Source organism: Xenopus laevis, chromosome 6S (assembly GCF_017654675.1).
Source record: "Xenopus laevis strain J_2021 chromosome 6S, Xenopus_laevis_v10.1, whole genome shotgun sequence".
Lineage (NCBI taxonomy): Eukaryota > Metazoa > Chordata > Amphibia > Anura > Pipidae > Xenopus > Xenopus laevis.
Genome location: NC_054382.1, coordinates 115566178 through 115583731, shown reverse-complemented (window position 1 = coordinate 115583731; position 17554 = coordinate 115566178). Strand labels below are relative to the sequence as shown.

General features: G+C 40.8%; 1 protein-coding gene across 1 annotated transcript in view; it reads left to right on the top strand.

The window, feature by feature from the left end:
* The first annotated feature begins 6913 nt into the window (after positions 1-6913).
* laptm4b.S (lysosomal protein transmembrane 4 beta S homeolog) overlaps positions 6914-17554 on the top strand; it is a 64939-nt gene continuing 54298 nt past the window's right edge. Inside the window, exon 1 of the mRNA XM_018223879.2 lies at positions 6914-7254. Within this exon, the coding sequence (XP_018079368.1) occupies positions 7156-7254 (99 nt within the window). The 5' untranslated portion in view covers positions 6914-7155. The remainder of the gene's footprint in view (positions 7255-17554) is intronic.

Genomic DNA, 17554 nt, shown 5'->3' with positions numbered 1-17554 from the left:
TCAATTTTGAAATCTGACATGGGGCTAGACATATTGTCAATTTCCCAGCTGCCCCAAGTCATGTGACTTGTGCTCAGATAAACTTCAATCACTCTTTACTGCTGTACTGCAAGTTGGAGTGATATCACCCCCTCCCTTTCCCCCTCCCCCCAGCAGCTAAACAAAAGAACAATGGGAAGGTAACCAGATAACAGCTCCCTAACACAAGATAACAGCTGCCTGGTAGATCTAAGAACAGCACTCAATAGTAAAAACCCATGTCTCACTGAGACATATTCAGTTACATTGAGAAGGAAAAACAACAGCCTGCCAGAAAGCATTTCTCTCCTGCAGGCACAAGTCACATGACCAGGGGCAGCTGGGAAATTGACAACATGTCTAGCCCCATGTCAGATTTCAAAATTGAATATTAAAAAATCTGTTTGCTCTTTTGAGAAATGGATTTCAGTGCAGAATTCTGCTGGAGTAGCACTATTAACTGATGTGTTTTGAAAAAAAAAACATGTTTTCCGATGACAGAATCCCTTTAAATGTGCTGAATAAACAACGTTTAGATTGCTAGAATTTGCCAAGGAATGTAATGAACACATAAAGGCATAAATATGCCAATTGGGTATTGCTATTCATGTCATGGAACTCAAAGGTGATTTTAAATATCCTCATGTTTTGCTAGAGTCCTTTTTTTCCAAAACAAACACTTTTCTCTAGCTGCTCTCCCTGTGCAGGGTAACTTCATGAATACAAACAATTCTCTACACTTGCCTAGGACACTTGTAACTAAGAGATGATCACTCTGTGTATATGGAGGTGCTGATACATGGGCTCCTGTGCTTGTGTTCTTCTTATCTGATCATGGGGGGTCGTATTCGCTGCTGAGCTGTGGTACATTGTGCTATACACAAGTCTGTGTATTAGGGATGCACCGAATCCAGGATTCGATTCGGGATTTGGCCAGGTTTCTGCCTTTTTCAGCCGAATCCTTCTGCCAGGCCGAACCAAATAGGAATCCTAATAAAAAAATGCAAATAAGGGACGGGGGTGGGGGGGATTTCGCGTGACTTTTTGTCATAAAACAAGAAAGTAAAAAATGTTTTCCCCTTCCCACCCCTTATTAGCATATGCAAATCAGTATTCGCCAGAATCTTTCGCAAAGGATTCGGAGGTTCGGCCGAATCCAAAATAGTGGATTAGGTGCATCCCTACTGTGTACTGAGCAATAATATAGGAAACGATGTTTGTGCAAGTTTTGTCTAAACAAGGACCATGAAACCAGGGCACGGCTAAAGCAGATTACTTACTTAATCTCACGGACATTGTAAAGTCGGCATCAGTAAATGACTGGATTAGGGGGTGACCGTTTGTTTAGACCGGCAAAAAAATGGCAGCTTAGGCCAAGTCAGGAGAGGGGTTTAAATAGCTGCTGTCTGAACATGTAGCTCTTTGCCTGTCTTTCAATCAAGCAAAATAAAACGTTCCCTTGCCTACAAAGTGACTGTAAAGGCTTGTCCCTACGTTCAGTTTAAATGCGTTTAGTTTAAATGCTTTCAGCCGCAGGGGAGCGTAGGACTAAACACAATACTTGCCTGTAGTCACAATGACACACGTAAGAGCCGAACGCAGGAGGAATGCAACATGCTGTGTACAGGCCGCAATTAATTGTGCTTAGTCCTGAGCTCCCCTGCAGCTTGACGCATTTAAACTGAACACGGGGGGCACAGGGACAAGCACTCTTGAGTAAGAGCCCTAATGTTCATTCAGGCAAATGCCGGAGATACAGTGGCCTCTTATTGCTGCTACACACACATAAACTGCAGACTATTGGGCAGTGTGTGTAGTCACAGCTTGGTGTTACATTATTAAGCTGGCCATATGCCAAATGATCTTCCAGAAAACTAAACATAAAGACAGCTTGCAAAATGTCTCCAAATCTCATTGACAAGTCAATGGCAGAGGTCCGTTGAACAATTTGAAGATAAAACTTAACTAAAGAAGTAGCTAGAAATGTTGTACATTATATTTGAGCTTCTGTACCAGCCCAAGGCAACCACAGCCCTTTAGCAGTAAAGATCTGTGTCTCCAAAGATGCCCCAGTAGCTCCCCATCTTCTTTTCTGCTGATTCACTGCACATGCTCTGTGCTGCTGTCACTTACTGAGCTTAGGGACCCACTCACAATATACAGTACACATAGAATAGAAATGTAACAATATAAGGCTGATTAGTAATTAATACAGATAATTACTACATGACAGCACAGAAACCAGTACAATTAGCATCAGAATTTAATAATCAGCCCTGTAGCATCAGCTTACTGTATATTACAGACCAACCTCATTTTCTGCTGGATAATTAGTGACGAGCCCTAAGCTTAGCTTCTCAACAGCTGCTCAGAGCCCACTGAGCATGTGAGTGTCACAGACACTTTCCAAGATGGTGACCCCCTGTGACAAGTTTGAAGTCCTGGATCATTGCTGCTATTGACAAGCTGAAACTTTAGGCTGGTGCAATAAGTTCAGTAAATAACATATGGCATTTTAGCCATATTAATTTTTAGGGTTTAGTTCTCCTTTAATAGCCTTCCTGACGTTTGAGTTTTTTTCGCAGAAAAAACTTGAACTGAGTTCCATTCAAATTCAGTTCAAGTTTTCGGGACATTACCATTCGATCGAATATTACATATATTATATAATATATGTTCACGTTTTTTCTTAAATAACCTCCCATTCAAGTTGTGAATACATTCGAATTTATTTGAGTTAAATAAAATTCACATAATTTCAATTTCGACCTTATAATAAATCTGCTCCTTAAGGTTCAACCTGCATATTTATCCACTTTGATGCGCTACCCAACCCGGACCCGCAACTGCCTTACCCGCAACCCGACCTGCAACATGCTGTCCACCATCAAACAGGAAGTGATGGTGCTGCAAACTGGAAGTGACATCATCAAAAGTGGGTGGGGACAGAAACATGCTTTGTAAATCTTTAAAAGGAGTAAAATATAAACAATATTCCATAAGATAAGAAATTTAGATGAGACCCACAACCCGACCGGCGACCCGCACCCGGAGCACGGCTGTAACCCTAGCTGACAATGGTTATAATGAGAGACTGGAAAAAGGATCTGGAAAGACAGAGACAGTAAGTAATAACAAGTGGCTTCACAGAGCAATAATTGGCTGAAGGGGTCAGCGACCCTGATTTGATAGCTGGAAACAGGTATAAGAGGAAAGCAAGCAACTCAAAAACTTTGAAGAGCAAATAAAAGGTTGGTAGATATAGTATTAAATGTACAACATACTGGACGTGTACTGTTCATACATTACATTTCATAAGCAGGAACTATGGCTGGAACATGCACTTTGCTGCTGTTGCTTTGAATGTATTTACTATATAGGTGCCTCCCCACCCCCGGGAGCAGCAGGGGTGCCTTTGAAGTCCATAATCACAGATAGGTTTTAGGGTCTGGCCACACGAGCAGATTCGGGGAGATTAGTCACCCCAGCGACAATCTCCCCGAACTGCCTTCCCCCTGCCCACCGCCGGCTAAAATGAAAATCGCCTGAGCATGGCCGGAACTAAGGGTAGTCAGAGTAGGCACATGCCTAGGGTGCAAAGCTGGGGGGGTGCCAGGAACGTACCTTCTCTGTCGCCTACCCCAAGTCGCTCTCCGCCTGACTTTCTGTGCTGTTTCTCCTCTCTTGCACTTCCAATTCGCGCATACGCACAAGAGCTCAAATTCGTGCATGCGCACGCCAATTCGTGCACGCAACCGTCAATTCGCGCATGAGCGCACTAAGCCAGCGCCACGTCTGCCCGGCGTGGACCAGCTCTGCGCCCGGGGGAAGGCACATGCGGCGCTCCCGAAGTATCCTCGTTGGGAATCTTCGGGTGACTTAGGAAAACAAAGCTCCATGTGTGCCTTCCCCCGGGTGATTTTCATTTTAGCCGGCAGAGGGCAGGGGGAAGGCAGTTCGGAGATTGTCGCCCCGAAAGAAGAGGAGATCTCCCCGAATCGGCTCACGTGGCCTGACCCTTATAGTGTAGTATGAGATAAACAGAAACATCTGGTGCATGGGATGAGAATCCTATGTGAGACCATGTGACACAAGCAGATTTAGTGAAGCCTGAGGACATAAGTGTGTAAATTAGACAAATGGTCTCTAATCCTTCTCAGCTTCCTTCCTCCCAGCAACGCTCTATTAGGTCTCCCCAGGTCTTTGGCTTCTGAGAAAACTTTATATTTCTCACTGAGTTCCTTTTTGGCTTAGAGTAAGGGCAGAGACACATGCGAAGATTCAGGGAAATTTAGTTGCCCGGCGACAAAACGCCTGTTCTTTGGGAGACTAATCTCGGGCGACTAATCTCACTAGGAAACTTCGGGCGACTTCGGAAAATAAAGCATTCAGAGTGCCATCCTGCCAGCAATTTAGATTCTACCCGGTCAGAAGGCTTTTCTGGGAAATTCCTCGCCCGAAGAAGAGGCGATTTGTCGCCGTGTGACTAAATCTCCCAGAATCTTCACGTGTTTCTCTGCCCTAAAACTACATGGGAGCGTTTGATCATATTTTGTGGGTGAGACTTTATCTGATCACGCAACGCCACGTAACAGCACAAGATTTGTAGTATCCTACAAAATCAGATCCCCCCATTGCTACAGTATAATGTAAAGTCAATTAGAGTTCGAGGGGGGTTTGTTCCTGCATCTACATCCAACAGAGGCACATTTATCAAGGGTCGAATTTCAAATCATGTTTTTTTTAAAACCTCTTAAATTCTAATGGATTCAAAATTCGACTTGGGGAATTTTGTTGATCGAATTTGATTCTAATTTTCCAAAAAAAAAAACCTCGAATATCAGGAGGGCTGAAACATCTCCAAATGGATCCCTGGAACTCTCTCATTAACTTAAACAGCTAATTGGCAGGATTTAGGTGGCAAATAGTCGAATTTGAATTCTTTAAGGGTCAGAGTATGATAAATCTCGAAAATCAAATTCAAATTTGTTTTTAAAAAACTCAAATAGAGTTTGGATAATTCCCTGACAGTTTTGAGCATAGTAAAAATTCGAATTAGAATTTTCAATTTAACCCTTAATAAATCTGCTCCCCAATGTATTTCAATGGAAAAAAAAAAAAGTCGGTCAGAAACCATTAGATTTTATGTCATTGGAAAGATGCAGCATGCTGTGTTCCATCGGACAGTCGCTTCGGACGGAAACATTTATAGCATGTCGTTTACGCATCAGATTTTATTTTGACGCATGTAACTACATCTGATGCATTCGGTTGATCCGACACCAAACAACCAAATCTCCTGTGGAGTTTAGCCCTTAGCCACATCATAGTCTAATGCATCATTTCATTATGGAGATAACTGGGCATTTAACTGCTTGAGAGTCGGAGAAAGAGATAGTGGAATGGGGATGAGCAAGGAACCAAAATCAAAGCCCCAATGAACTTTTCGCCAGCTCTTATGTACCAGAATCCAATGTTCACCTCCTAGTTATAAGGAGCTGGTACTGCCGATTCTCTTGAAGGGGAATATGGAATTCCAACTTTGTAATATAGTGGTATGGTTCTGTTATCCGGAAACCCGCAATCCAAAAAGCTGCAAATGACAAGAAGGCTGTCTGTCATGATACAGCCCTGTAAGGGCAGAGACACACAGAAAGATACGGGGAGATTTAGTCGCCCGGCGACAAATGCAATCTATACAGAAATTGAAAGCAGCTCAATCCGAAGTTATAAATTATAAACACAGGTTGCTACTAAATCAGAGCTTTGACTATAACATTGTATGTATCAACTCGATCTAGCAATAAGGCCCCTCAAATAGAAGCGCTTACCCTGTAAATATTTTGACATGGGTGTAAAAACCCCAGGTCCCACGATTTTGTAATATCCAACTCTTGGGCAAAACTGCAACGAAGGGAAAATGCAGTCACCAAATGAACCGAGTGGCCCGGGTGTATCGGCCCGAACCCGTAGCAGGAGGCGTCTGTACAAATTGAAGAGATCTTGGCAAGCACATAACTAGAGGGGGACGGGCCCTGGTGCGGGACGCGCAATTTCCTTGCCGGATTCCAGTGGCGCACGAGCTGCCGGGGGGCTCGAAGGGGGTGCGTGCCCTGGCCTAATCGCACCACCTGCACCCCCAGTATTTACTCCACTGCAGTCGGCTTGTCGAGCGGTCCAGGTGGAACATTTTGATTGGGCGTCTTTGAAGGCACCTGAACATTGGCTACTGTTTAGTGCTGACGCGTCAGCCATACCTCCCAACTGTCCCTTTTTTGGAGGGACAGTCCCTCTTTTGACAGCTCAACCTGCAGTCCCTCATTTGTACTGGAAAGTCCCTATTTTCTCTGCACTGAACAGCCAGAAAAAGAAACAAAATTTCTAACTTAATTGGCTTTTGGCAGAGGGCCCAGAACAGCTAACAGGTGCAAATAAGATACTTTGTAACAATTTAGAGATAAGAAAATAAGTAATTGTAACAGTTTAGAGAAGGAGAAATATTTTCAATCTTTCATAACCTGCCAAATCTTGTAAAATGAACATGGTAATTAGGGTGTGTGGGCAAAAAATGGGCGTGGTCAAAAAATGGTTGCCGCGCTACGTGCAAAAACATTTTTTGTCCCTCTTTTTACTTCCAAAATGTTGGGAGGTATGCGTCAGCTACGGGTAGAATTCTATTGTTTCTATATATCTGACAATTCAGCTCTACGTGTGTGTGTATTGAAACGAACAATCTTTCTTGGAAAGATCATAATTGTTATGTCTATAGTCTAACTTAAATCCAGTGAAATGATGCAGCGGAGTGCCACCACCTTCCCACTAGAGGGGGCTGCAAACCACAGCTTTTTGGTGACGCATGATATGTCATATAATCTGTTCTTATAGGCTCAGCGTTGGATTTACTTGTTGAACAGGAGAATCCTGCGGATATGACTGCTGATGCGGCTGCTGCTACTGCTGCGGGCTTGTGTTCTCCTTGGCTCATAGGCTTCATGTGCACTGGGCAAAGCTGGATGTTTCTCCTGCACTGAAGGAAGCCGCTTGCCCCCAATTTGCAGCAAGGATACCAGGCGTTTTATCCTCTGATACTGATCAATATTCCTGCTGTCGAGTGACAGATAGCAGACATCTGGAGAGATGAAGATGCATTCGCCCTGGGCTCGGTTTTACTCCAATAGCTGTTGCCTGTGCTGTCATGTGCGCACCGGGACCATCATCCTGGGAGTGTGGTACTTGGTAAGGACCCTCTGTCTTGCATCTTGGGGGGGGGAGAAACACCGACATTCTGTAGCAGACGGGACTGATAACAGAATTCTACTGTTTGCACATTAAGAAACTCCTTTCATTATTATTATTTACAAACATGTATTTATAAAGCACCAACACATTCCGCAGCGCTGTACAATAGAAGGGAGTATATAATACAATTTACAAATTTATTGTGAACCTTATAGCTCTGCTTAGATAGATGTTAATGCACCCGTGGGGGTTTCTGCTCTTCCAGTGAATCAGTAGGGTAACGCTGCCTTTAGTAAATGCCGTCACTGATGGAAATCTCCCTGCAGCGCCGGCTGCTTGCTCATGCACAATACTTACTGACTGTGTCTGCTGCCTACCCGACCTGAAATAATGAGCCCACTCCATTGTGTGTGACAGGATTGAGTCAACCCCAGTCAGTCTTTTTGCAAGACTGTTGTGCAGTTTCAGCACCTGCCATAGACACATAGGGGTACATTTATCATGGGTTATCGAAGTGAAAATTCGAATTTTCAAGGTTTTTTTGTGGAATTCGACTAGGGAATTCAATTTAAGTTTTTAAAAAATTCAACTTCGATTTTCGAAAATGTATCATGCCCTTTAAGAATTAGAATCCGACTATTCGCCACCTTAAAGGGCATGTAAAGTCTAAAATAGAATAAGGCTAGAAATGCTGTATTTTGTATACTAAATATAAACATGAACTTTCTGCACCACAAGCCTAATCAAACAAATAATTTATGCTTTCAAATTTGGCTACAGGGGGTCACCATCTTGTAACTTTGTTATACATCTTTGCAAGACTAAGACTGTGCACATGCTCAGTGTGGTCTGGGCTGCTTAGGGATCATCATAAACAAAGCTGCTTGAGTTCTGCATGGCTGGGAAGTAAGGTGGGGGCTCCCCCTGCTGTTCATAAGTATGATTGTTTCCCTGCTCAGCAGTTAGGGACCATCTGACAATTCCTATCCACAGCAGTAAATGAAGGGAGAATTTCACTGCATACAGTCAGGTTTCTTATAAAAACAGTACAATTTTTTTAATTAAAGTATATTGGAGATAGGTTTTTTTTTCATTAAAGAAAGTAAAAATAGGATTTTATTTTTTTGCCTTTACATGCCCTTTAACCACTTACCCCATTACTCCTATTAGCCTTAATAGATACCCCTTATTAAATTCTTAGATTGCTTATCTATCACTTCTTATTCACTGTATCAACTTATAATTTAAAAATAAAAATGATGATACACCGTCCCCTATTGGTATTGTTATGTGGGGGAGCTCACTGTGCAACTATAGCATTACCCCACATCAAGAGGCTAAACAATTGGTAAGCTGTTTATATACAACGTCATGAATGGAGAGATCATCCCATCAACATAGGGAAAAAAAACCTTTGAAAAAATCGTTGAGTCAACCCCCATTTATAGTTTAAAAAATGTGAAAATGGTCCCTAACTGCTGAGCAGAGAAACAATCATACTTATGAACAGCAGGGGGAGCCCCCGCCTTACTTCCCAGCCATGCAGAACTCAAGCAGCTTTGTTTATGACGATCCCTAAGCAGCCCAGACCACACTGAGCATGTGCACAGTCTTAGTCTTGCAAAGATGTTTAACAAAGTTACAAGATGGTGACCCCCTGTAGCCAACTTTGAAAGCATAAATTATTTGTTTGACTAGGCTTGTGGTGCAGTAAGTTCATGTTTATATTTAGTACACAAAATACAGCATTTCTAGCCTTATTCTATTTTAGACTTTACATGCCCTTTAAGGCACCAACATCAGCCTAAAAGAAAACTTATTACATCAGGTTATAGTACTTCCGGTAGATCTGAATAATTTTTCTCAATAATTAACACATTTTGAATAGGGCAACCATTGTTTATTACTACTTTAAGGAGTGATTGCTACATGATGTTTGGTTTTAACTTTTTTAACATTGTTTTAGTTTAAACTCATTGTAATTTATAGCTGAAGTGCAATAGAGGTTAGAGACTGTGATTTTTAGTCTGTTATTCACCTGTGTTTAATGATCATTTTCATAGCCACAGCTGCCTGTTTTCCCACCAGCTTGAAGACCAGCAACACCGATATCTTTTGTGAAAAAATAATTCAAGTGTATTGAAGATGTAGGCTGTACATGCATCTTCAATACACTTGAATGATTTTTTCACAAAAGATATCGGTGTTGCTGGTCTTTTTTGTACTATGTAAAGCTTTTTTACCTTGCACCCGAGTTTAAATAGTTTGGCGGTATATATATATATATATATATATATACTTGATACTGCACCCAGGCATATTTAACCATCATTGACGTGCCGGTTTCAAAATGGACACTATATATATAAATATATGCCAGTTAGAGTGAGAACTGGGAGAAATGTCTATTTGCTCTCTTAGATACACCAGAAAACCCAGCTAGGAGGTCAGTTAGGGTGAGATTTTGGTGAAAATGTACAGCATATGCTGAACTATATATTCTTGGAACTGTAGCTGAATAGCTGATAAACAACTGTGTTCCTATATGTGTAATTTTGTTATGAGCTAAAGGGAACCCTGACTAAAGGTTGAACATCCCATGGGGACTTAAGCTACAGCGCATTAACCACTGTTCTGTACATGCTGATTTTCTCTGTATGATATGGACTTTCATAGTCTTTTGGTGTCTCATAAAAATGTAAAATCTATCACTTCCAGTATCCATTTACTTGCATCTTACTAGTACAGCAATGGAAATTAATTTAGATGATGGCAATTAGAAAACTCATGAATAATACAGTTACAGTAAAGCAGAAAGGCCACATTATGTAAATATTATGGACTGGCCATGCCAGTGTAATAAGAACGCACCCGGCATTATGCTTTGTAAGTGGCATTGCTCTCTACAAGGCAACACCAAAGGATTTCCCATGCACTTGGATTTAATTACGTCCCAGACCTAACAAAAGGCTTTGGGCTTGGCTGCCCTCCTGCCTCCCCCATACTGTACAGAAGATCAATTTCATTGGATTGGGATAAAAACAAAAGAAGTCATGTGATATTGGGCTTTGTTTATTGTGCTGGCAAAGATACCTGAGAGTCCAACCATGGCCATTTATATATGCATAATGATTCATGTCGTCTCCTCTTATACATTCAACAACTTTGAGATGGGTGGCAGAATGTGTTTCAACCTGATATAGGCACTTTTATACAAATACAACAAACGAGAGCACGCTTATGTCACAAACTGGACCGAACTAGAGAGCGAGGCCAGGTAACTAACTTAATGCAAGATCTATATTCTGGCAGACAAGATGGAATTATTTCAGTTGAAGAAGATATGATTGCTCTATATAAATATGAAGGACATGGAGCCACTGGTATCTAAAGATGCCCATACATGAGCCGATAAAAGCTACTGACAGACAAAGTGGGCAGTGTATGGGGCCTCCCGATTGGCTTTCCCCATAGATATCTGAGAGCGAATCAGACAGGTGATAATCAGGCAGGCTAAAAATTCAGTGGGATCGAGGGCTGCATTGGTTTGTTGATGCGGTTGTTAAGTGGACCTTTTCGATATGACATTCACCGTTCCAGAAAGAGGACATTTGGGGGCCGATTCACTAAGCTCGAGTGAAGGATTCGAATGAAAAAAATTCGAATTTCGAAGTATTTTTTGGGTACTTCGACCATCGAATTGGTTAAATTCGTTCGAATTCGAACGAAATCGAACGTTTCGAACGAAAAATCGTTCGACTATTCGACCATTCGATAGTCGAAGTACTTTCCCTTTAAAGAAAACTTCGACCCCCTACTTTGGCAGATAAAACCTACCGAAGTCAATGTTAGCCTATGGGGAAGGTCCCCATAGGCTTGCTAAACTTTTTTTGATCGAAGGATTTTCCTTAGATCGTTGGATTAAAATCCTTCGAATCGTTCGATTCGAAGGATTTAATCGTTCGATCGAACGAAAAATCGTTCGATCGATCGAACGAACGTTTAGCGCTAAATCCTTCGACTTCGATATTCGAAGTCGAAGGATTTCAATTCGAGGGTCGAATTTCAAAGTATTTTTTACTTCGAAATTCGACCCTTAGTGAATCTGCCCCTAACTATTCAAGAAATCAGAATAAATATTTCATGGTAGAGTGCTGATGGAGATATTTTTTACAGTATAAGCAGTGATTGAATGTACCGGTGTATGCTTTGGGTTCACAAAAGTTTTGGACATATTTTTAGCAAAGCTAAAATCTTCTCAAATCTAGATCCATTAATGGAGTCAAGTAAAGTGGAGACAGCTTCAGACTGTTTTTCCAATTTCACCTAGATCAAAACATTAGGAGAGGATATATTTGGGTAAAAAGGTTGGACTTAATGGAGGTCTATCATTTTGGAGTCTACCATGGTAATACATATAGTGAATGATGTCTCCCCTGTTATAAAAGATAAGGATATTATACATTAAGTCATTGAGGAACATATAAAGGCACAAGCACAAAGTTTATACAAGTCATGGAACTCCAAAAATCCAGAAAGGTGAGGTGTACCAGTTTATGTGGCCTAACCCCCAGTCCCTCCTTTCCAAGGACCCCAGTTGCTATCCTGTAAACACCAGCCAGGGTCCCTCTTAGTTAAAGGCTCACTGGTCTTGGCACTTTTTTACAGGTTCTACAGTGATGCCATATTGCCTGCTGTCCCAAAGGTTCATTGTGGAGGCTCTGAATCAACATGTGCATATTACAATGTACTGAGAGGGGAGTGGAGCTGCTTATGTGCCAATCCAGTAGAAATAATGCAGAGATGGTGCAATTGCAAGGAACTATAGGGACTGCAGCCATTATAAATAGGGATGGGAGAATTTTTTCACCTTGTTTCGCTGCGGAATTGACGCCCATAGACTTGTATGGTGTCGTAGGACAAAAAAAAAGACGCGGGTCAAAAAAATTTTTTGGCGAAGCGAAACGGGTCAAATTTGCCCATCCCTAATTATAAATCATCACTACCAGAACCAGCAATGTTTTAAAAGAAAGGGGGCATTGTCCAGCACTTTCAACTGAGGTCTCTGGAGGGGTGGGTGTATCTTACAAACTGGCAGTGCAGCAGGAGGAGAAGGGGACACAGTCATTGTTAGCAAACATAGCTTCCACCCTTCTTGCCCATACTGATGTAGCTACTGCCTTTTTTTGCAAACCCGACCAGGTTGACCCACTTCCCTCTGAGACCTGACTCTTGTGCAAATATCATATGTCTGACTTCACCCCTTGCCCTTGCAGCTCTTACTAATCCTCGTGACAGCTCTGCAACTGAGCCCTTAGTACAACTGTAGTTTCAATGGATTCTCTTCCCTGGCAGCTAGGAGACTTACAGCCCTTGCATGAAACAAAGATGAACCCTCATTAACTAAATTAGCAGAGGAAATACAATACTTTAGCCTTCATTCCAATCATCATGAATATTTCACCGCTGATGAAAGAAGAAGCTTCAAGACACATTATGGATGTTTCATTTCTTTATCTGCAAATACCAATGACCCTAAAAATTATTCTGTGTTACTGCTATCCAGCCTGTGTGTTTTACTGGGATTGTTTTAATTTTCTTTGCCGTGGTTCTTTAAAGGCTGCAATGCCAATGTCAGTACTGTGCAAGACCCATTCTAAGCACATTTGCATTTGTATAGTGGCATGGTAGTAAAATGTAGCATTCACAGGAATCTCCTCCATCACTCGGATGCTGTAGAGTTGAACTAGGGATCAGGGCATTCATTTAATTTGCCGAATAGATAGGCGGAACAATACTGGAAGTGACCCAACACTTGTCACTAAATGAGCCAGCAGTGTGGCATTAAAGGGCCGTGTGCGGATTAATATATCATGGAGGCATCCAACGGGGGTCAGCGTTTTCTATTGATTGATCAGCGGCAATGAAAGCCTAAAGTGCTTGTTTCTGTCTCTTGCAGCGCCAGAGTAACACATATATGACCTACACTAGTCCTACCACCCTTATAAATATTTATAGGTGTCTTTTATTGGCCGAGTCCTTTTCAAATAAATATTGTTTGCCTTGTGTTTTATTTAAAAGCATTCAATTATGCATCAGAGCTGTACAATGGGAAATGGATATTGATTGATTATAATAAAGTTAGAAGCACATAAAACCCAAAGTACAATTTGCTAATAAATGAAACAACTATATTTATGCCTCGATTTTTATTAGAGGGAATGTGATGCAGCATTCACTTCCCTTCTTCTCGGGGTGGTAGTGTAGCATATTTTTATTGCGTCTTGCTATAGTGGCTCCAAAGGAATTTTGGGGTGCTTATATATACGTTGCATATACAGTATTTGGGAGTTGCCATACGGTGTGTCTTACAGTCTGTCTGTAGCAGACAGACTGTAAGACACACCTAAATCCTACAAATGTGGATTCGGTGCATCCCTGATTTTAAACCCGTGAACTAATACATCATCATTCATTAACTTATTTTTCATCGATAAAGTCAAAGAACTGGCTAGGTATCCAGGTTATGTTATCGAAAGACTGATTAGTTTAGGAAAAGTATCTTGAACTATGATCAAAGTATCTTCAACCATGATAGATAAGATTCATTAACAATGTAAAGAATAGGTGCAATGCTTGGTCTGATTCATCCTACAATTACTGGTTTCTGAGAATAAAATCAATTTATGGTCTTTATTAGTCTGGCTGGACCATCAGGTCATCCAGTGATAGAGCAACCCATGCATGAAGCCTTCTGTGACACCATTGGGCTATCCAACTGATGACTTAAACTTACTTAGTTTCCGTTGATAATAAAGTCAAAAAACTGGACCTGCCTAGGTAGCCAGGTTATGTGGAGGAGAAAAGTATCTTCAACCATGATTAGAGGTTCATATCTAGTACTGATAAGCTCAAGGAACCTATGTAGGTCAGTAATCCCATTTTTACTTTCTTTAATGAAAAATAAACCTATCTCCAATATACTTTAATTAAAAAATGTGCAATGTTTTTATAAAAAACCTGACTGTATGCAGTGAAATTCTCCCTTCATTTACTGCTGTGCATAGGAATTGTCAGATGGTCCCTAACTGCTGAGCAGGGAAACAATCATACTTATGAACAGCAGGGGGAGCCCCCGCCTTACTTCCCAGCCATGCAGAACTCAAGCAGCTTTGTTTATGACGATCCCTAAGCAGCCCAGACCACACTGAGCATGTGCACAGTCTTAGTCTTGCAAAGATGTTTAACAAAGTTACAAGATGGTGACCCCCTGTAGCCAACTTTGAAAGCATAAATTATTTGTTAGATTAGGCTTGTGGTGCAGTAAGTTCATGTTTATATTTAGTATACAAAATACAGCATTTCTAGCCTTATTCTATTTTAGACTTTACATGCCCTTTAACTATGTTATGATGTATGTAACCTATGTGTGTGACCTTACACTTGCATTTTGTTAACAGGGAGCCATTCACAGGCACATTCATATCAAAGCTCATACACGCTATTAGCTGTAAATTTTACTCACAAAGCAGTTCAAGATTATTATGGAACTGCTCATTTAATTACGCTTTATAAATCAGTTAGGAAGGAGCAGTCGGGTTAATTATAGACCAGAGTGTATATTGCTGAGGAATTAATAGAGACAATGATGGAACCGAGAAATGCGAACAGCAATCCAATCCAACCTGCATTTATTGATTTATGAACATGAACTTGAACTAATTTACTAGGAAAGGGGAAATAATTGGGGGTGACACAGTAGATCTAGCATATCTAGATTCCAGAATGATGCAGTCAGATATGCAACGTACAAGAAGGCCAGTTGACTGTGTTTAAAGACATCTTGCATCCCATGACAGGAAGTGATGTAAATTAAAATCTAGCGTATATGGGGAAGTACAGGAAGGGGCATGTCCAATGCCTGAGCCTTACCAGATATGAGGGAAAGAGCTGTAGAGAGATTGGTTCCTTAAAGTGGACCTGTCATCCAGACACAAAAATCTGTATAATAAAAGTCCTTTTCAAATTAAACATAAAATCCAATTTCTATTTTTATTAAAACATTTATAGTTGTTGTAAGCTCATTAAAAAACCCCAGCTGTCAATCAAATACTGAGGCGGGGCAAACAATTACTTTCATTTTCCGTTGAGCAGTTCCTAGATGGTACTGCTCTCCCCACATTCCCCCTCTTCACCATTTTATTGTGTAGACAGGGCATGGGGATGGACATCAGGTCCCCCATTCTGGTACACAAACAAGTTTCTGAGATGATACAAGGCTTGTCTTAATAACAGTGTCCACAAAATGGCTCCTGCCTGCTTGCTTTAATTGTGAATTCCCAGGTGGAAGGAAACAAGATTACAATAATTTATATTGTGTTATTAAAGTTCATTTTTTCTTGACTAATGTGATAAAATAGGATTTAGAATATTTTTTTGGGTGATTTGTCTTTAAGAAAGACAAACATTCTGTGAAACTCTATTGTATGGCTCCTCTAGATCTAGGAATGAATTGCTGGTCATTTTGAGTAATGTTGGAGGGCTAAATGCCTCCCAACATGGAGACAAAGAAATCAGACAGATATGAGTGGTATTTACCTAGGAGAACTCACCCAGAAGAATGAGTGTTTAGAGTAATGGGGACATGGTCAGAAATAGTGTTATGATTCACTGTTGTTATGCTATATTGATATTGCTACGTTTTTTCTCATGCTGTGTAGGTTAGAAGACAATTAATACTGATAAACTTATAGAGTGAAGCTAATTTATAGTTAAAAGAACCCCTGGCCAATATATATAGAGATGCACATACACACTCTACTACTGGTGCTCTAGAGTAGTGTTAAGGGCAACCTGGCATACAGCAAGGAGATGTCTGTCCAAACGAATTTGTTCTTCTACAGATATATTCTACAGATATATTAACTAATCGGGCTATACACATTGGTAGCATGATAGTATAACAGCAGTTGATCCACGATGATTGGGTTTCATTGAAAGAGAATCATTGGAGCAGTTTCTTAAAGCATCTAATGGAATCTAATGTAGCTTGGCCTTTGTCGTTGTGTCGGCTGTGTATAATACACTGTCCTCTCTCATTTAATTTTAGGGGAACATTTCCTGCCTACAGCTCTATGTGACATTTAAAAACAGCTCACTTGCCTCCAGCTTCTTTTTACCTTGCTTGGATTATGCCATAAAAAAGTTATTATTTATAAAATTATAATTATAAAGATATAATTAGTTCTTTCAAACATCATGTAAACTGAAGACTATATCTCAACAATGTGTAGGGCTGTAGAAGTTTACTAGAGAGAGAAATATCTAATCTTAAACTAATACTAGGTTTAAAGGGATTGTGGTGTACTTTTTATTTCTAAATTACACTGCAAATAATTCACTCTACCATATAAAAATACTGTATAATAGGTGTATTTTTTTTTAGTTGTAATATTGGTGTGTGGGCATCATCTTAGGTCATTTTGCCTGGTCATGTGCTTTCAGGAAGAGCCAGCACTTTAGGATGGAACTGCTTTCTGGCAGGCTGTTGTTTCTCCTACTCAATGTAACTGAAGGTGTCACCGTGGGACCTGGATTTTACTATTGAGTGCTGTTCTTAGATCTACCAGGGAGCTGTAATCTTGTGTTAGGGAGCTGCTATCTGGTTACCTTCCCATTGTTCTGTTTTTAGGCTCCTGGGGGGAAGGGAGGGTGGTTATATCACTCAAATGTCTAGTACAGCAGTAAAGAGTGACTGAAGTTTATCAGAGCACAAGTCACATGACCGAGGGCTCCTGTGAAACTGAACATATGTCTAACTCTATGTCAGATTTCAAATTTAAATATAAAAATAATCTGTTTGCTGTTTTAAAAAATGGATTTCAGTGCAGAAGTCTGCTGGAGCAGCACTATAAACTAACTTGTGTTTGAAAAAAAACATATTTTCCCATGACAGTATCCCTGGAATGTATCACCAGGGCAAGTGATGCTAGGAGGGGCTTCTGTTGTTTCACTGACCCTATGGTCTGCAGTGAAGCAACCTTAGGTGTTGTTTTATTCCGTGATGGGTTCATTTTAAGGAGAAATGCCTTTGGTTGTATGTGCCAGATGCTTCTATTAAGGCAGTTCCATTTGTGCACCTAGCTTCTATAACCCTAATTTGGTTACTGTCTCTTTAAATAGCCATTAACCCTTGGCAATCCAGGGCCCTGAGTGCCTTTTGCATATGAAATGTCTTGGGAACTGGGATTTACAGCGCAGTGCCTCCACCTAGGGAATACTGAGGAGCACACCTCAG